This window comes from Pipistrellus hanaki, assembly GCF_964339955.1.
Source record: "Pipistrellus hanaki genome assembly, chromosome: 3".
NCBI classification, from domain to species: domain Eukaryota; kingdom Metazoa; phylum Chordata; class Mammalia; order Chiroptera; family Vespertilionidae; genus Pipistrellus; species Pipistrellus hanaki.
The window spans coordinates 167,529,429-167,550,362 of record NC_140505.1 but is presented as its reverse complement, the minus strand read 5'-3'; the positions used below and the strand labels follow the sequence as shown (position 1 = coordinate 167,550,362).

At 47.9% G+C, this 20,934-nt stretch overlaps 1 protein-coding gene and 1 long non-coding RNA gene across 4 annotated transcripts in view; both read left to right on the top strand.

The window, feature by feature from the left end:
* Nucleotides 1–5,531: 5,531 nt before the first annotated feature.
* The window catches only part of ETV6 (ETS variant transcription factor 6), a 223,976-nt gene continuing 208,573 nt past the window's right edge, over nucleotides 5,532–20,934 (top strand). For 2 of the 3 annotated variants that reach the window (XM_084877637.1, XM_084877635.1), the window contains exon 1: nucleotides 5,536–6,332. Coding sequence is in view for 2 of the 3 variants with exons in the window: in XM_084877635.1 (XP_084733761.1) it covers nucleotides 6,300–6,332 (33 nt within the window). In the remaining variant the exon portion in view is untranslated. Of the gene's footprint in view, nucleotides 6,333–20,934 lie in introns of all 3 variants that reach the window. The other variant, XM_084877636.1, reaches the window with a different exon arrangement.
* LOC311619396 lies at nucleotides 12,393–20,765 on the top strand. The gene is made up of 2 exons (XR_014794493.1): nucleotides 12,393–14,458; nucleotides 14,732–20,765. It is a non-coding gene; the product is annotated as an uncharacterized lncRNA (long non-coding RNA).

The window sequence follows — 20,934 nt, the reverse complement described above, 5'->3', positions numbered from 1 at the left end:
GCTGTCATTTATCTTTTGCCTCAACTCTGTGAGGTGTGAGCTGGTGACTGGTCCTCCTTCACCAAGATACTAGTTCAGCTTCTGCAACCCCTGGGTCAGGCACGTCTGCACATCTAGTCCCATGACAAAGAGCCCCAGCTTCCGTAGGACACCCAGGCCAACAAGGTCAGAGGCCTTGACCACTGACATGGGCTTTAGTACGTCCTCAAGGACTCTCCAGCTCATGCTTTTGAGTCATAGCTTATTCTTGATTTGACTCACTTTACATCCATCTGCTCTCCCCAACTGCCTGCCCTATATATACATTTTCCTTTACTGCAGCAGTCAGCATGCAATCAGAGAAGCGGAATCACTATATACACATATGTGTATATATATTATTTACACCACACACACACACACACACACACACACACACACACACACGTGATTCTGCTTCTTGGATTGCACCCTGACTGATACAACAAAGAAAATATATAATGTAGGGCAGGGGTTCTCAATATTTCAAAATCCACGTATTTTTTAAAATGTTTTGTGTGTGTGTATGTGTGTGTTTTTGTTGTTGTTGTTGTTTTTGTTTCTGGTTAATCTTAACCCGAGGATATTTTCCCATTGATCTTTTAGAAGTAGTGGGAGAGAGAGGGAAAGACATCCATTGGCTGCCTCTTGCACACACGCCCCAACCTTTGATCCACAGGCCGGCACTATCCACTGACTCACACTGGCTTGGGGCTCAAAATCCATGTCTTATTTGGGTAAGCTCATCTTCTTTCTCACCCCACTAGTTATGATGGAGACCTCTCTTAGAGAAGTATGCCCATTAGGTTAAGGAATCCTGGTTTGGTGGAGATACATGGATGATGTTCCTTATTGTAGCTTATATTGTTTAACATGTTATTGTTTTCACTTTTAAAACAGAACATTATTCTATGGCAATAGCTATAGGTTCCGAAATGAAACACATCCACTTCCACATATTCTTAACTGTTCATTCTTTTCCACTCTTTGCCCCTCCCCATCACATTTTTGGAGGATAAAGATTAGACATTCAGGTTCCTCTTTCAGTTTGTATGTAGAAAGTCACAAGAGACCATAATTCACTCTCTAACACCCAAAACAAACCAGTTAATCTACATAATTATAGCTTAAAAAAAAAAAAAGACATCAGAGGGAGGAGAGCACAGAGAAAACTAAGTGAACTGAATTTCAGACGGGACAATCCTTCATGTGAGAGAAAAGATCCATGGAGGTTCTCACCCCTGACTAAAGTGTAGAAAACCGGAATAAATTATGGTAATTGTAGCAATGGTAAGGAGAAATCGGCCTAACTCTTAACTAATTTTAATGGCAATGTGGGGGCTTATGTGACAGTTTAGAATCCACAGGAGTCAGACCCGGGCCAAAGAGAAATTATATATGATCTGCAAGAAGGACTAACACCAGAAAGGACAAATATCTGGGCAAATTGACAAGAGATATGTATTTTAGTACCTTTATTATATACACTAGAGGCCCGGTGCACGACATTCGTGCACAGGAGGCAGGGGGAGGTGTCCCTCAGCCCAGCCTGCACCCTCTCCAATCTGGGACCCCTTGAGGGATGTCCAACTTCCCATTTAGGCCCGATCCTGTGCATGAATAGTTGGACATCCCTCTCACAATCCAGGACTGCTGGCTCCCAACTGCTCACCTGCATGCTTTCTTGATTGCCTCTAACTGCTTCTGCCTGCCATCCTGATCACCCCCTAACCACTCCCCTGCCAGCCTGATTAATGCCTAACTGCTCCCCTGCCATCCTGATTGCCTTGACTGCCTTCCCCTGCAGGCCTGGTCCCCTCCCAACTGCCTTTCCCTGCAGGCTCAGTTGCCCCGAACTTACCTCCTCTTCTGGCCTGGTCACTCCTAACTGCCCTCCCTTGCAGGCCTGGTCCCTCCCAACTGCCCTCCCCTGCTGGCCATCTTGTGGTGGCCATCTTGTGTCCACATGAGGGCATCCACTTGGACCACATGGGGGCAGCCATCTTGTGTGTTGGAGTGACGATCAATTCGCATATTACTATTTTATTAGGTAAGACATATTCCCAATTTTTAAATGTCAAAAAGACCTACAATGTACAACATGTAGAAATGAAATATAATTTCATTTATATTTATAATATAAAGAATTGGGAGATGGGAATTTATTTTTTTTCTCAACTCAAACTACTGTTTCAACAGTCAATTAAAGAGTGCTGTTGTAAATTTTTTATCCTATATAATAAAAGCCTAATGTGCTAAGTGTCTGACCATTTGACCAGTCACTATGATGCGTACTGGCCACCAGAGGGCAGATACTCCGACCAGTATGTTAGCTTGCTGCTGAGGTCTGGCTAATCGGGACTGGGCCAGAGGAGCCAGACGTGCCCTGAAGCCCTCTTGCAGTCCCTCCCTGGCCCTGATCCTGCACCTTTTCAAATTCCGGGACCCCTGGGGAAGGGGGTATGTTGCAGAGCCAGTTTTGGCCTGAACCCTGAAAGTCAGGCAAAGGGACTCCACCAGTGTATAGTCATAAAATAGATATTATTTGAAGATAGACTGTAATCATTAAAGAGTCAAATTAAATTTTGAGATCAATCACTACATTTAACATAGAAAAAAAGAGCTAGAAAGACGATCTAGGAATTTAAATGAAATATTAAAAAGACACCCGTTTTATTCCAAAGAAATCCAGAAACAAGGCATAGAGAAACAAATGATAGGAAGGAATGAATGAAAAGAACTTCCCTCGAACACTATTACCGAACACTGAGTGGCTTTGGAAGTTAGCTTTTACTATAGACTTGATCATGGTTTTCATGAACTCATCCTAAAACTATGAGGCAAAATTGAGCTATGTGTGAAGCATATACTGCAGTTAAATCATTTTGATGCAATTAACATTGTTTGAAGCACAAATAATATCAATCTGCTCTATACACTTGCCATGCTGTCAATAGTTAAAACAAAACAAAACAAAACAAACAAACAAACAAACAAAAAAGTTAAAACAAGATTTCCATTCGGACACAAATTTGGAATTTATTTTTTTCTCAGCTCAAACTACCGTTCCAGCAGTCATTTATGGATTTTTGATGTCAGTAAAGAGGAAATTTCCATATTTCAAATCCATGAAACTGAGGTGCTTCCACCTACCCTTCAATTGGAAGTGATTAATCTTCAATGTAATGGTAGGCTAAAGGGGAAATATAAGAGAATTTACAGAATTCTAATTGTCAGTTTCTAAGCCATAAATTTGCTCAAGAAAATCATATGCCTATGGATTGGTATATTTGACAGTACCAATCTGGGTGGAAATATATTTCCAAAAACGGAATACATAAATCAGCATTAACAGATAAACATTTCAGTTTTGATGATAGAAAACACTTTGAATTAATTGGGCGTTAACTTAGTGAAACACTATTCTCCCCCCCCTCAAAAAAAAAAAAGTTCCATTCCTCTTATCATTAGACCTGCATTGCAATTGTTATTACATCTTACATTTTTTGTCAATTAAAAATTATGGATATTTGTTTCTCTCTTGTTATATAAGTATCTACTTAATATCTACTTATATATGTATCTATTCTGTGCACAAAGCCTAAAGTATTTATTGTTGGCCCTTTCTCAAAAAGAAATTGTCCATTCCTCGTCTAAAGCAGTGTTTGCCACAATTGGTACTATGTATTTTGCTTTGGAACTACATACATTCTAATTCAGACTACTACTTGAGTGAGTCACTTGGAGAAGATGAGAAGATAGAAAGGGAAGCTGAGAGTTGTTTCAGTCCTGAGGTTAAATAAATTAAAGCTAACATTAATTGCGCACATGTGATATGTCACAAACACTCAGGTAATTGAGCACTTTGCATGTTATTTGCTCATTGAATACAAGAATCTTATGAGGTGGGTACTATCCCCAACCCCTATTTGATAGAAGCTGAGAGCCAGTTGCCAACTACCACATTGATAAGTAAAATGAAGCCGAGGCTTATAGGATTTAATCCAGCAACGGGGCATCAGATCCAGTATCTGCCACACCAGTCCGTGGGTCAAAGGCTGATAGACACAGGTCATTCATTGTTGGGGTGGGGAGGCAGCGGGTGATCCAACAGGAATTCCTGAGCTCTCTTGGAGAGGACAGGTCTACCAGGGGACACAAACTGCTGAGGTCCCTGGGGGGAGGGGGCGGCGGCTTATCAACACCCATTATTCCCACCTTCCCAGGAACAGGACTGTTTGCCACCCCGACCTCTTGAATAAATTCTGAAGCAGAGTGTTCTGATGAGCGTGTAAAAAAAAAAAAGAGGGGGAACTTTTGGAGAAGTGAAGAACAGCAGGTACGGTGGGGAGAACCTTGGTCTTAGGGAAATCTGGTCTCTACATACACACACACTATCCATCCATCCATCCATCCATCCGTATATTTATAGTTGTGACATAACTCACATCCACACACGAAGCCCCTACGTATGCATTCGCAGGGCTTAGAATTCAACCATGATAATGTCCTCAGTCTTTAGTGGACAGTCAAGAGCGTTTCGGGAGCCCATCACGAATACAAATCACACGCAGACCACCTGTGCTCTAGGCTAACACCCGCAGTCCCCCACCGGCTACTCCCCCCCCCCCCCAATTGCTTTCCCCCCCCCAATCCCTTCTGGCTCCCCGGGGCAGGACCGCGGAGTCCGTGCCCGGCCGCGCGCGGGTTCGGAGCCGTGGTCCCCGGGGAGGGCTTATCCTCTCCAGGAACACGTCCCGCCGTCCACTGGCAGTCGAGTCACCACCTCTGTCGGTTGGTAGCGGCCGCTATTGCTTTAAATGGACAGAGTATGTCGAAACCGGGGAGGAAGGGAGGTCAGGAAGAGGAACTCAACTGCCTTTTGATAACAACTGCCCGCTCGGCCAAATGCCTGCCCTTCCCCGGGACGCGCGCTCCGCGGGGGGAAGCGCCGGCGGCGGCCGTTGTCCCAGGGCGCGCGGGCGAGAGCGCGCGGCGCCTCCAGGTTTCGGGGCTCCCACCTCGGGTCCCCCCCCTCCCCCGACCCCCGCAAACGCCCCGCCGCCGCCCGCGGGCATTGGGCTTTGTCTGGGGCGCCGCCGCCGCCGCGCTCGGGCGCTGGTTCGCTCGCCCCCGGCTCCCGGTGCGCAGGCTGAAACCCGAGCTCCCATTTCCTGGTGGCTTCTCTTAAAGCGGCCGCGGGCCGCGCAGCCAAACAAAGGCCATTGTGTTACTTCCTCCCTCGGACCCGCGTCCGCGCCGGCGGCATGCCCCTTCCCGGGCCATTGTCACCGCGCCTGCGTTCGGGGGCGGGGGGCGCGCCGGGGGCCGGTCCAGGTATCCCAGACGCGGAGCCGGGGTCGGTGGGAGGCGTTTAATAAACCTGTTTGGTGGTTTCCTGGGGTTCCCCCCCACCCCCCGCGCCATCCCCGTGTAACGTTTTTTGTTTTTGTTTTTTGGAACCGCGTCTTCCTGGAGCGAGGCGATGGTTTGGCTCAGCCTGGGAAGCCCTGGCGCCGGGGCCGGTGGAGAGGGGCGCGCGGCGGTGGGTGGGCTGGGAGCGCCGCCCGCCTCGCCCGCAGCCCGGCCCCGCGCGGCCCCGCTCCCGGGGGTTTCCTCCGCCCGCGCCCCTCCCTCTCCACCTCCCTCCACTCCCCCCACCCCTCTCCGACCGGCTTTTATTTCCCCGATGCCGGGCTGTAACCCGAGCTTTTATTTCCTGGTGGCTCCTTTAAGAGACGGAGCTCAGTGCTGGGAATCGGCGTCAGTTTCTGCCCCGAAACTCTCCAGATCAATGAGCAGCGAGCTCTCTCAGTTCTGCCTTTCAGTTTCTCTCTTCCAGGAAGGAAAACATTCGAGAGCGAGCGAGCGAGCGAGGGCGAGCGGCGGGAGGGAGGGAGGGAGGGCGGGCAGGCGGGGGGCGGGGAGCGCCGGCCGCGGGTGGGAGGAGAGAGCGCGAGGCCGGCCGCGCTGCGCCCCGGGTCGCCGCGCCTCCGCCGCGCCGTGACCTGCAGACCCCGCCGCCGCCGCGCCGGCCCGGCTCCCACGCCCCCGCCGCGCGCCCCGCGCCCCGACTCCGCCGCCGGGGCCCCGCGCGCGCGCCGCCCCGCCCCGCAGGACCCCCGGGGGCGGCCGCCGGGAGAGATGCTGGAAGAAACTTCTTAAATGCCCGGCGTCCGTCCGGCTGGCCGGCCGCGGAGCGTTTCTGGGTCTAGGGGAAGAGAGGAAAGGAAAGTGGAAAAAAACTGAGAACTTCCTGATCTCTCGCTTCGCTGTGAGACATGTCTGAGACTCCTGCTCAGTGTAGCATTAAGGTAACGATCTTCTCCCTCCTCCTTCCTCCTTCCTCCGGGACCCCAAACCCCTTGGCGCTGCACCCACCGGCCGGCCCGGGCAGGGGTGCTGGGCGCTTCCCAGGGGGGCTGGTTGCAGTCGCTGTGGTCTCAAGCAATTTTTTTTTTGGGGGGGGGGGCGCCTTGGGAAGGAGCTGCATGCAGCTCGCGGCGGCTGTTGTACCCTTTAGGGTAACCTTGCTACTGTCCCCCTTATCCCCTGCCGAGCCCCCCTGTAGGTTCCATCGCCCCCAACCCAGCCTCTTTCTTTTTGACAATGAGATGCCCGTCCCCCTTGGCCAGGAGGAGCCCGAGTGGTCGCGAACTGTAAAACACCCCCGTCATTAAAAAAAAGAAAAAAGAAAAAAACCTAAAACCTGCTCCCTTACTCCTACTCCCAACATGTGACTGAAATGTAACTTTTGTTCCCGAGGGTGGTCTCTCTGGGCAGGATTTACCCGCCCCCCCCCCCCCCCCCCCTTGGTAATTGCTAGCGCTTGTCGGAGAGAGAGACAGCCCTGGTGTCAGCTTTTCCTGGGCATTGCACAATGAATGTTTTTCTTTTCTTTTCTTTCTTGTTTAAACCAAGGTGAATAAAAGTTGCTGAATGTTCTTTTGCTCAGATGCATAGGAAAGTTGAGCAATCCCCAAGTAGAAAACTCCTGAGATGCAGGGAGAGAGGGAATTCTCTTAAGTGAAGCAGAATGACCTTCCCCTGTGACAGTGAGGAGAGGGAATGGAAGAGGAGAAACCTCCGGGCTTTCTGGCCATGTTTTTTGCAGGATTGATTGTGCATGCAGGATAGTGGATGTCTGCAAACACTTACAGGTAGTTTTGTGTGTGTGTGTGTGTGTGTGTGTGTGTGTGTGCGCATCTGTCCATCTACGGATCTATCTAGGCTTGGCGGTGCTGTGTTTTGTTGCTTCTCAGAAGTTGTTGGAAAGTTTGCCACCCCGGAAAGTCAGAGCGATTTAGCCCGTCTCCAACCAGTACTTTTCCCTGTGGCTGCCTTTCTTGTGCACTTTATTTATTTCAGGGTTCCATCAGCACCCAGGGGGGAAAGCCGCCTGCTTCTGGGAGATCCTGAACCCGCTGAAGTTTGCTTGGTTTTTGCTCTGGCCCATTGAGTGTGTGCCCGTTGAGTGGACGCTACAGAAACAACGAACCAATAACCTGCCTTCTTTATCTGTGGGGAATTAGAAGAACCTTTCCTGTCTGAACGCTGCTTTTCCACGAGAATCGGTTTAGAGGAAGCACGGTGTTTTATCATATAGGCTTATTAGATTTTCCTACTGATATTCAGATTTTGGTGTTTCTTACCAGGAAAGATTCTCATGGATTTGAAGTAGGGCTCGTGTGAACTGAAAAGGTGGCTTGGGTTTTTTTTTTTTTTGTTTTTTTTTTTGCCTCACAAAATTGCCCAGTGGGACTTTCAGGCTTCTGTGTTTGTACACATCTGGGGGTGGCAGTACTTCTGTGATGGAGGGGCGTGTGAGAATAAAGGGGTTAGGGTAACTTTGATACTTTGAAACCAGTTTCTTTTGCTCTGTGAATTAGACTCGTCCTCACGTTCAGGAAAATCCTACCTGGCGGATAATCTAATTTATTTGGCAATTCATAATACAAACACAGGCAGCTAAATAATAGGATATTAAATCTCGTAAAATTGTATTTAGAGCGCCAGTAAATCTGACATCGGGAAAACCTGGGCCAACAATGGGCGAAACAGGAAAAACAAAATTCTGTGACTTTTCTTGATACTTCTTCTAAAGAGACTATTATCCTCACTCTTCCGATGGGCTCATGTTTGGGTGCTGCCGGTAAGAGTCCTACCAAGTGGCCATTTCATTGTATTTTCGTGGGAAAAGAGTGCAGGAGACCCATCCCATACCCACGTGTACAGAACCGATCACAATCCAGACACAACACGTTCTTAAATGGGACATAAAAACTGCGGCTGTCGTTTGCATATCATTTCTTTTCCTCATTGCTTACCCTCTGAGTTCTCTTTAGGTGCCTCTTTTCGTGACTGTGTTTCTGCGGGATTAAAATAAATGTAACGTTCTTGGCTAGTAACAGAAGTACCTCTTTTCTTTTGGATTGCTCTTTATGGGACGAGTATATAGACTCACTGACTTCTTGGACCGCGTGTCCGTTTCGGGGCACGTCCTCGAAGTGTATTTTTCCGAGGAGTTTGTTTAATTCACAATGTTCCCATAACAAGCGCTGGAGATGAAGGAGCAGGGATTATTCCAGGTCATCTGAAAACGTTCTGGCGACGCGCTCGGTGTTTCGTTTAGCCCTCGGGATGTGGTACAACAGGGCATATAATAAGATGTTTGCTGGGAACCCGCAAGCAAGCACCGGGACAGCTTCTAGAGTCCGGCACACAAAAACTTTTCTGTGGAAGGCAGAGTGGATGTCAGAAGCTTTTCAAGGATGGAGACATGTGACACGGAAGGTCTGTGTTTGTGGAGAGATCTCCCTCGCCCCTCCCTGCCGAATCTCGCCTCACTTGCTCTCGTGCTTTCCAAGCAGCTGGTCAGCAGGTAGGCAGGCAGCCCCTCGGCAGCTGGGGCGATGGAGCACAGAGCAGCCTGCCCAGCGGCGGACACAGAGGGAAGGACTTTGTTTACTTGCCTTAACAGAAAAGAGAAGTGTGCCACTGAGGTGGAATTTCCAAGGTGAAAGTTTCTGAGTCAGTCAGTGACCCCTTTTGTAAGCACCGCTTTATGTGGTGCTGGTTGCCAACAAATACCTCACATCGGCGTGTATATTCATTCCTTTTGTGCTTTCTCAGCATGCTATCGTCACCTCAGGGAGTTAGCATCAGACCCGGGTTTTACAGCAGAAGACAGGTTGGCCAGCTCAAGGTCACCTCAACCATCACCGAGCCCCGCTCTTTCTCTGCATTGGGCTGCCCGCATGTGTAGTGGCACTTTTTTTTTTTTTTTTAAATATATATTTTATTGATTTTTCACAGAGAGGAAGGAAGAGGGATAGAGAGCTAGAAACATCGATGAGAGAGAAACATCGACCGGCTGCCTCCTGCACACCCCCCACCAGAGATGTGCCCACAACCAAGGTACATGCCCTTGACCGGAATCGAACCTGGGACCTTTCAGTCCGCAGACCAATGCTCTATCCACTGAGCCAAACTGGCTTTGGCTGTAGTGGCACTTTCTTCAAGAGAAGGGAAATGCTTAAATTTCTGACCACGTAAGGACAACTAACTACATAAAAAGGGGAATGATTTTTCCTCCTCTTCCTCTCCCTTCTCCCCGCAAGGATTGAGTACTGTGCCGGTCACCGGAGGAAGGAAAAGGCTGTCTTTTCCATCGGCAGCCTTCACCTTCAAGTCACCTGTTCGGTTCTCAGTTCAGCCAAGTGGCAGCGGAAAGTGGTTATGGCCCAGTGGGCACAGTCCTCCAGGAGGCCTGGCACGGCTCTTCAGTCGGGGAGGGCGATCCAGAAAACAAAACCTAATCATACAGTTTCTCCGGTTCCTCCCCCTGCTTCCCTGCCCTCTGTACGGGTTGGCTTCCTTAGCTGAGGAAATCTCTCTTTTTATTTTGCTGCTAGCGGGAGACTCTCTGGGTTTCCCCTGTTGGACTCTGAGCTCCTTGAGTTGAGTTGCGATTAACTCTGTGTCCCAGTACCTACCTTGGCCCGCGGCGCAGAAATGTTTCTCAGTAATGTTTGCTGGGACGAGGTCATTGCCCTTCCCTCTTGCCTGTCCCTGGGCACCTCGGGGTGACTTAACACCTTCCCCTACTAGTTTGCATGAAATATTTAAATAGGAACCCCGACAGCACTCCCTGGGTGTGTCTGTCCAAAAAGAATCACCAGTGGCATTTTGGTGTCATAATAACGTTTTATTATTTTGATAAAAAAAAAAAAAGTTTAAGACTATTTTTGTATCTAAACAGAGAGACCAACATAAAAGGACTCGAGTCAAAGACACAGCTCAGGGACTTAGGGATGACCTTAGAAGGCTCAGCACTGCAGGCTCTGTTTCCCCCAGTGTCTTGTCAGTTGAATCAGGGAACTTTCAGAGCTGAAAGGCCTTAGAGATCACCTGGGCCACCGCCCTGGTTTTATAGAGAAGGAGGTCCAGAGGTTCTGAATGGTTTGCCTCGGGCTGATTGCTGACTGGACCAAGTTGAGAGCCACGCAGGCTTCCTGGCTCGAAGCCCTATAAAAGGCCGAGGAAATTCGATACAATAGGTCGCACTCTCTCTGGCACTTCCTCGCCCGGTCCATTTTAATCACAAGCCAGCTGGTATGAGGGCGTGGAGGGCAAGGAAGATGGTGTGTGGGGGGAACATTGGGCCCAGTGGGTATATTGTTAGATGTGAGGAGAGGAAGGAGTAGGAGTAGGGGCGGAGGGAAGAACGGCTTGATGGACTTGTACTGATGCACCATTTGCAACAATAATTTTATTTTTATTTTTTATTTTATTTAAAAAAATATATTTTATTGGTTTTTTACAGAGAGGAAGGGAGAGGGATAGAGAGTTAGAAACATCAATCAGCTAGCTGCCTCCTGCACGACCCCTACTGGGGATGTGCCCGCAACCAAGGTACATGCCCTTGACCAGAATTGAACCCAGGACCCTTCAGTCTGCAGGCCGACACTCTATCCACTGAGCCAAACCAGTTTTGGCTATATATATATATATATATATATATATATATATATATATATATTTTTTTTTTTTTTTTTAATTATTATGGTACAAAACACATAACGTTGAATTTACTGTCTTAACCATTTTAAGTGTACGGTTCAGTGGCGTTAAGCACATTCACATTGTTGTGCAACAGACTTTTTCATTTTGCAACACTGAAATTCTATACCCCACAACCATTCACTTCCCAGCCGTTGGTAACCACCACCTTTTTCTTTCCTGTTTCTATGATTTTGACTGAGTGGAATCATTCATTATTCTTATTTCACTTAGCATCATATCCCTGAGGCTCATCGGTGTCATAGCATGAGACAGGATTCTCCCCACCCCCCTTCTTTTTTTTAAGGCTGCACAATATTCAAATTTTGTGGACATGCCACATTTTTCTTTATCCATTCATCTGTTGATGGACACTGGTTTACTTCCAGCTCATGGCTGTTGTGAATGAAGCTGTGGTGGACAGGAGTGCGCACATCTCTTCGAGATCCTGTGTGGAGATCTCTGGGTGTATATCCCCAAAGATGGGGTGGGCGGGACGCAACATTGCTTTTTACAGCGTGTGAGGAGGGACTGGTCCTTCTGCTAGAGCTGAGGGCATCGGACCTATTATCAGAACTGAGGAATCCTTGAGTGGACCAGAGGCTCTTTTATCCAGGGGCAGCCAAACTTGCGCCTTAATTTATGTGTGGTGGGCTCCCCGTTTCAAACAGCATCAGCTAAATACAAACATGGCAGCTGGTCCTAGGGAAGTAGCTCACCTCCTTCGCACAGGCAAGTCAAAGGTAAAAAAAAAAAAAAATAGCCCAAAAGGGGGCACCAGGAGAGATAGAAATGAGCCAAAGACTGTAACTCTGAGTTGAGCTGTGTTTACACTGAGGAAGGCTGGGGGCAAGGGAGCAAGGGGGCTGTTGGGACTCAGACTCACTTGAAGAGCCGTTGCATTTTATTACCGATTTTTCCAAAGTGGCTCTTTGGTGTGGATCTCCCAGTTGAGCGAATCCGTGTCCAATGAAGGCCCCTAGGGCAGTGTTTTTCAACCTTTTTTGGGCAAAGGCACACTTGTTTCATGAAAAAAATCACGAGGCACACCACCATTAGAAAATGTTAAAAAATTTAACTCTGTGCCTATATTGACTATATATAAAGTAATTCTCTTGAATAGGAATCAAATAAACACAAAGAAAGTATTTTATAATTACTTTATTATAAAATATTAAGTAAACAAAATAGTGAAAAATTATAAAATTCTTGTCTTGTCTGCACCTACGGCACACCAGGCAACATCTCACGGCACACTAGTGTGCCGCGGAACAGCGGTTGAAAAACGCTGCCCTAGGGTGTGGGGTGTACAGATGACATTTTTTCTTCTTTTTTCTGTGAATGCTACTTTAGAAAGAACAGTGGAGTTTGTTTTCTGGCAGAGCCCTTTGCTGCCGCATTTGTTGTGAGACGTGTGTAAGAATCCAATCTCTGTGTGTATTTGTTGAATAGAGTGAGTGTGAGAGTACCCAGGGTTCCCACGCCAAAAAGGGGCCCAGCTTAACGACGGTTCGCTGCCGGCCCCAGTATTCGAAGAGAAAAACACCCAGCTAAATTGGCGAGACGTTAGAATTATAGCCTGTCACCCAGCGAACACAGTTTTATTGATTTCTGAACATACAGCAACCAAACTTAAGAACATGAAGCCTAGTGGGGCGTCTCAGGGTGAACCTCGGTGCGTAGGCAAAAGCGACCTGCTTGTGTCATCACTGGTGAGAAACCAGTGCTACCGTGTGTTTCAGGCTGTTTCTTCAATGTCAGAATATTACCACACATGTATTAGGTGCTTGATAACCCTCCCTAGATTGTGAAAATGTACAGTTCATCCTGGTCTCTGTCTAAATGATGTGGAATTTTCGGAGTATGGGCGGGGAAGGGGGGCTGACTAACGCTAGCCTGTGTTTGTCAGGTGTGGACTTCAGATGAGCATTTCAGCTCACTCATCCTATGGACCAGGCCAAGGGGAAATGTAGAACTCGTGCGTTGTTGGAGCTCTATAAATTGTAGGCAATTAAAGGTGTTTGTGTACCGTTTTAGTGGTTTCTACAGTCCCTCCTCTTCCTCCTCCTCCATCATCATCATCATCATCATCATCATCATCATCATCCCTATCATTTAGTGAATGGTCCTTGCGTTGTTTTATTAGATTTTTTCTCATTTACTTTTAGCAGCTCTCTGAGGGACACATTTTTTCTTCCCATTTTACAAATGAGGAATCTAAAGCCCAGGGCAGTTAAGCGAGGGGTTGGCCTGAGATCTCACAGGCTGTACCTGGCAACCGCAGGGCTGGATTCTCCATCCTGGGACTGCACATTCCAAAGCATTTTCCATGACACTGGTCTGAGTACAGCTGTTTGTATGAAGAAAATGAGGAAACTAAGAGTGAAGGGACGATGGTGGGGCTTCACATCAGCCAAGCGGAGAGGCAGGAATAGAGCCGCGGGGGGTGTTTCCTGACGTCTTGACTCTTGTTCCCTCTCTGGTCTCCTCTGAAGGCGGGTTGTTCTATCCATTGCTCTCATAGAAGGGATGGCCAGCTGGTCACCCCGGGATACCTATGTTGGGACGAATGTTCGGATCTTCCGTTTGCATACTAGTCTGATGTTCTCTGGGCATATTTTGTCTTTCGGTGGGCTTCATTTTGGGCCCTTCATGTTTTCCTGAGAAAACTTTCCTTTTCCTCTCTGCCTCTCTCTTCTTCCCCCCAGCGCCTAAGTACTCCTTCGCTCAGTGGGTGACAGGCTGAAGCTGTCCTCATCCCGTCCTGCCTCGGGGCTGGACACCTTACTGTGCCACTTCCTGGTCAGACTCTCCTCCTTCCACAGCTTTTCTTTTTCCTTTAAATCTCTGTAAACAGTCAGTGATCACAAAGTTGGTGGTGGTGTTTTCAACTCTCTTTCATGTGCATCTTTAAAACTGATTTCTAGGAATCTATTTGAAGTCTATTCACGTGTTGTCTGATTGTCCCCCACTGTCAAAGGAATAATCTTTTTTTTTTTTCTTTTCTATTCACCTGGTAGTGTGACCATACTGGCCTTGTTTTAATTTACTTGAATGAAGAGAGAATTTTCAGGCTTTTGCTGCACAGATCTCTCTAGCGCACAGCTGTAATGAAGTATGTTTTCAGAGCAGGTATAGAGAAGGAAGCGGAGAGAGATGTGTTGTGGAGGTAATAAGAGTGGATTAAGAAAGCATAACCCAAATTTCTCATGTAACAGATGAGGAAACTGAGTCCCGTGGCTTTTAGGTTATTTATTTATTTTTTTTTAAATGGAATGTATAGGGGTGACATTGGTTCGAAAAACCATACAGGTTTCAAGTGTACAGCTCAACAAAGCATCATCTGCACACTGCCTCGTGCGCCTATTGCCCTAAGCCAGTGTTTTTCAACCTTTTTTGGGCAAAGGCACACTTGTTTCATGAAAAAAATCACGAGGCACACCACCATTAGAAAATGTTAAAAAATTTAACTCTGTGCCTATATTGACTATATATAAAGTAATTCTCTTGAATAGGAATCAAATAAACACAAAGAAAGTATTTTATAATGACTTTATTATGAAATATTAAGTAAACAAAATAGTGAAAAATTATAAAATTCTTGTCTTGTCTGCACCTACGGCACACCAGGCAACATCTCGCGGCACACTAGTGTGCCACGGAACAGCGGTTGAAAAACGCTGCCCTAAGCAACATCTCTCTCCATCCTTTCCCCCCCCAACTTTGCCCACGTCCTGGCTTTTAACTAGCCTGCCTGGGGTCCCATTGTTCATTGTGCCTGAGCCAGAGCCAGAATCAGGTATTCTGGCCTCAGGCCATGTCCCTCTAACAGTGTGGCAGAGGAAAATTGATAAAAAGCGACAAGAACTCAGAGAGAGTTAAACCCCTCTGCACGGCACCACACCATGACTGCTGATCTTTATGATCATTAAATATGACATCCCAGTTAAAGACAAACTTTACACGGTGAGAATTGGAAAGTGAGGAAATACTGTAATGCACTTTGCAAAGCTCTCCAACAAGAATGGTTGGCATAAAATAAGGTTGAGTTTCCAAAGGCGACAATCCCGTCACCTGGACGAAAGAGCTCTGAAAAGTACTTGCCTCCCCAGCGAAGCTGGGAAAGAGCTACCCAACGGGTCTGCAGGCTCCCCAGACCTTGTTCTCCTCGGGGGTGTTTTCCCTCGGTGTGTGGGAGTCAGACATACGGAAAACGACCTCATTTCCTGACCGACCTGAAAAGGATGTGTCGCCCTGCTGGTGCGAGCGTGGTGGGTGCTCAGTGATGTAAGATTTTGATTCTCGTTTTATTCCGTTTGATGTTGTTCTTTAGTTCGTAACTGTGAAGGTGATTTCCCTCAAGGGGAATTGCGAGTTGCTGAGAAAAGTCGTCCCCGTCATTGCCATCCTGTGAGAGCTTCTAGGGGAAGAACACAGACCCTGGAGTAGACAGAACCGAGAGTGAATTCCTGTTCTTGAACTTGCTCATCTTCATCTTGAACCTTGTACCTCGTCTGGAGTGGTAATAAGAAGACCTGTCTCTTAGGGCTGCTGGAATATGTAAATTCTCTAGTCCAATGCCTTACAGTGCTTTAAAAAAAAAAAAAAAAAAAAGCATTATACCGCTGTATAATGTGTAATCCTCCACATTATACAGCTGAGAATGTGGAGGCCAGAGATGTTAACCATCTCGTTCAAGTTCACATGGCTAGTTCATGGCCCTTCCCGAACTAAAATCTAGGCCTCGCATGTTGGCTGACTCCCAGCCAGTGTGCCTGTCACTACCCCAATGCGTTTCTCCCAGGGCAGGGGGTCACTCAGTCAATGCTCAGAAAAGCTCTCATTCTCACTTTAATTGAATACTCGTCTCAACAGCAGGAGAGACAAGCCAACTGCAATTACAGGATAATAAATGCCTTTTGCATCTTACAGTAAAAGTTTTGAGGGCATAGCCAGTATGGTTCTGAATAAGTTTCCAGAGATGAAAGAAGGGGGGAAAAAAAACCTAAGGCTGGTAGTACTGTACAGTGACTCTAACTGGCGTTATTACTCAGCGCTCAAGCATTCGAACCTATTCAGTGATCCGCTTGTCCGCACAGTTGCTTATTATTTGTGACTCGGGCGAGTCTTGAAAGGGAGCATCCATTCTTCAGTCTGCTTTTGTTTAACAGGCGGTCCCATGTCTGTCTGACCACAGAACAGACACTGTTTGCTGTGGGGCGGTGAATTTCCAGTTTTAAGAGCGGGGGAATAGATGGCTCTTAGTGGAAGTTTATACAGAAGCGTTGGAAAAAGCCAAATTTGTTACTTTGGGACACGTGGGAACCTTCATTTTTAGTAGATGTTAAGAGACTGAATATCTGTTTTGAAGTATCTGGGGATTTAAGACGCATTCCTGAGTTTTCCTGTGCATGTACATGTTAAATGAGAAGACTGGAAAATGAGGAGAGAATGTTAGCTGCCTCTTCCGCTGACTCCATGAAGCCGGCGTGGAGGAGGAGGAGGAGGAGGAGGAGGAGGAGGAGGAGGAGGAGGAAGAGGAACTTGTGAGACGTGCTCCTCCGCCCTCCACCTGGAAAACACAGTGAACATTTGTGATTTCTTCTTGGCCGCCTTGTACCTCCTCCGGGGGGTTTTGATGGGCTGTGTAGCCCTGTCTTTCTGAAGCCTGATCTGTAGAACGAGGTCAGTGATCCTGCTTCACTCACATCCCCTGTGCCTGAGGAAGTGGAAACCAGAGATTAGATGCTGACTGTAAAGTATTTCCTGGAAGAAATGAGCTACAGATAGAAATCAGCCTTGCAACTAAAAAAAATGTCCAACCCCAAAGAGCAGCCTGTTTGTCTCAGAGGTTGCCCGTTTCCCTAGCAGGCCACCTTGTCCCCCCAGAGGGAGTGTGAGTCTGGGTGTGGCCATGGGCGGCCGCCTGGCTGTGGGTGTACTTGGGAACAGTGCCGGGACTCTATTGAAGAATCCAGATCAAGAGACAACTTAGAAGTAGTGTTATTTTAGTCTCATATTGAATAGCCGGATCGATAGATCCACCCTGGAGTGAGCAAAAAGAGACGTAATACAGATTTTACAAAAACAAAACAAAACCAGGAATGGGAGTTTGCTAAGCTCTTCTCTGGACTGCTTTGAAGAGTTCAGACAAAGGAAGAAAACTTCTCCACATTAGTTTCTTACTCACTGTTGCTTCTAGACCATTCGTCTTCTTTCCCAGAATGCCCTTGACCGTCCAGTCCAACTCCTGCCTGAGCCAACCAGACTGTAGTGTGTCTCCGCTCAGCCACGGGGACCAGCTGCGTGTTTTTGTGTGTAGATTAGTGACCCCAGGCCGGGCACCCAAGGGGCAGAAGTGAGCTGTCCTTTCTTTGGGCCTCTGTGTGTGCTCCTGCCCAGCTTCCTGCCACGGAGTTGGCACACCTGGTTTTGGGAAGTGGAAAATTTTAAGGACCGGAGCCACGGTGTGTTTTGTCATGGATGCGTCCTTCTTTTGACTTGCGATCTGAGAGATTTTTAAAAACCCATGTCATGAGTTCACTAGACTGGTGCCTGGCAGTGCTGGCACTCGGGGCTCTCCTGACTCACCCGTCCTGATAGTCATGGCCAGTGATGGGCGGGGGGGCCGTGGGCCAGGAGCCGCTCTCCCTTTGCGCCTTTGGATCCAACGTATATTCCAAGTTGAGGCAAGGCAGGTGGGAGAGCTGTCATTTGGGGCATGAAAACCCTGAGTCATGTGGGTTCCCTAAGGCTGGCTAAGTCTCCTCTTCTCCAAAATATGGAGACCTCAATGGCCCGGTGTGGCTGCCTGCATCTCAGATCCCCTGGAACGCTGCCAGCTCCTTGCCTGACGCTGCGCCATGTCTGCTGACTGGGAGACGCCAGGGTGAGAATAGAGACCATACCAGTTGGAGAAGTTAAGAGCCCTTTCCCTCCGAGAACCGGAGAAACGAAGGCTCGCCTCCTGAGGTTTGCAGTCTGCTTCTCTGCGCCTGCGAGGCCCCGTGCCGTTGGCAGGACGTGACTCGGACGCGCAGAAGTCAGCTGCAGGTCAGACACCGCGTTTGCACCCCGTGGCATCCAGGGAGAATGCTGGCGAGCACAGGGAGGCGGGGGTGATGATCCTCTAATGGTTGTCAGCACGCTGTAAAGGTATCTCCCTTTCACCCAGACAGGCAGGGCGATGGGCAGAGGCGCCCGGGGTTCGGTTACACCTCAAGTAGGGCACCTATTAGCGTCCCCGTCTCCCATGCTCCCACCCGTGCTGGCCCCCGCGGCTTTTCTAAGCGACCTACCCTAGAAAACGAACAAGGAGGCGCTGGCAGCAGTGGCGGGGGGTTTATCCATTGTTTTCTGGGTGCAGGACAGTGTGCTGCACTTGGAGATGTCTGGGCTAAGGACTCAGAGGGAAAAGAACCTTAAAACCACAACAAGGCAGAAAGGCCCAGAGCCATGCGGGGGGGGGGTGGGTGGGGGGTGGGGGTGGGGCTAGAAGGCCTGTTATTCCATTAGAGAGGAAAGAGGGGAGCCCGGAGGGCACCGCCACTGTTCACGCTAGCCGGCTCATCTGAGAATCTGTCTGTCTGTCTGTCTTGAACATTTCGGTAAAATGGCCAAACGGAGCCTCCGAGGGAGGGGAAGGCTGGTGTGCTTTTGCGGTTAGCCATGGCGTGGAGCAGCCCGATGGAGGGGAAAGATGGCTCTGTGCACATTTCCACTTCGGCTGCGGGTGGATGACACGCAGTCCTCTTGCCTCTTGGTTCGTGCGTATCTGGGTTATAGGTGAAAGTGAGTTCACAGCGCATCCTGTTTCTCATTCGGATACATTTTAGGATGACCTGTGCTGCTCAGGGGAAGTCCAGCCCCTCGGCCTCGATGCTGGTGTTTGTGTACCGCTGGGCTAAGTGCCAAACGCGTTATTGGGAAGAAGTCACTTCACAGCCCCGTGGTCCCACGTGGGTGCCCGTGGTTCCTTTTGGGATCTTGCATTCGTAGGGTTTTCTTCTCGGATGGATCCTTTTGGGACTCCACGGGGGGCCTGCGTTGACAAGATTCTGCCACTTGGGGAAGTTCTGGCTGCATACTTCTCCAGGCAGGGTAGGGCAAGACTTACCGTATTTTCCGGCGTATAAGACGACTTTTGAAACGAAAAAAAGTCAACCGAAAATCGGGGGCAAAAGACCAAAATTGCACAAAAATTACCTGCAGATCTTGACGGCAAAGTAAGTCTTTTCTTTGAAGTGGGGGGTAGTCTTATACAGCGAATATAGGCCTAAACCTATGTTTTAACTGTAAAAAAAAAAATAAATAAAAATTAAAGGGTCGTCTTATATACTGGAAAATACAGGTAGTCCCGCTGGCTGCCCATACTAGCACTTCAGCGGTTTCTAGTGGACTGTTTGCCAAAAGGGCCATCTCTGTGCTGGTTACGCATATTAGGCTTTGGGGGGAAAACTCACAATTTCAGCTTCACTCTGCCTGCCTCAGTGTGCATCAATGGCCTCCTAAGTGAAGGGACTTCTTTCGCTTCGGGAAACGTTCCTAGGTAGACATGGAAGGCTGCAGCTTAAAAATCCACACTGGGGGTTTGCATGAGCATGTTCCAGGGAGAACAGCGAGAGGGTAGCTGACACCATGCCTTTATGAGCTATTTTTAGTTCTAGTCAGGACTCTGTTTCATGGCATGTGCTTTCTTGGGCATCATTCTGCTTTTATTCCAAGGGTTTGTTCTTGTGCCTGTTTGTGCATATATGCCCATATATGGGATGCTTATGGGATCATAAGTCACAGAAATTGTGCTATAATCTGATTTCTGGCCTCCAGAGTGAAAGATTGTACAAAACCCAGCTTTGTGGCAAAGAACCCTTACATACAGGCATAAAATATATGTCCTTGGAGGGTTGGCTTTTTGATGGGCTATAAACGGATTGTTAAGTAGCAATATGAGAGGCTGTTAGCAAGTTGTTTCTAAGAGCATCTCCCTGGTCTGGTCTGGGAAGGCGATGTGGACATATTGCAGCTACGAAATGGTTTGCCCGCGGTGTTTACAGTTTGGTAGCTTATGCGTGTGTATTTCTGCAGTGGCCGGTGAACTGAAAAGATAATTTAAATGTTTATTTGCCCCTGTAGGAGTATCCGCATTTTACTGGTTTGTTTTTTAAGCTGGTTTAAATGAAGAGGTGTTTGGTCAGCCACAAGGGTATACATCAACCAAACTTCAGAAACCTTCAGTATGTTTATAATTATGCCCAAAGTATATAATAGATGCTTTAAAGATTTACAATATTTGGACGAATAGATAATCACCTCCCCATAAGCAAAGTAACATTCAGGTTCCCAAGTTTAGCAAAGCGGGGTACCTATTGTATGTCTACCCTAACTTGAACTTCTTTTCACCTTCAGGTGACATCACTGAAAATTGGTCCATACCAGTTTCTGCTGCTCTTGGATTTATTTTATTTTATTTTATTTTATTAAATTATTATCTGTGTACCTATCTTACCATTGTGGCCCCCCCCCCCATATATGCCCTCCCTCTCCAGAGTTTTGTGTCCATTGGTTGTACTTACATGCCTGTATACAAGTCCTTCTGTTGATCTCTTATGCTCTTGGATTTTAATGAGAACTCTTTCTTGATTCCAGAATGCCAGGCTTCTACTGTGTTTGCAGCTGCTGTGAGAAAACAAACAGGTGTCTCTCATAATCCTCTGACTGTCCAGTTCGCCAGCCTGGCAAAGCCTTATTGTTATTGTTTTTATTCATTTATTTCGTCCCACCTAGGCCAGATACTGTCAGGAGGTGCCGATGAGCAGGATTAATGTGAGAGACGATGGCAGCTATTTCTGCTGGAGG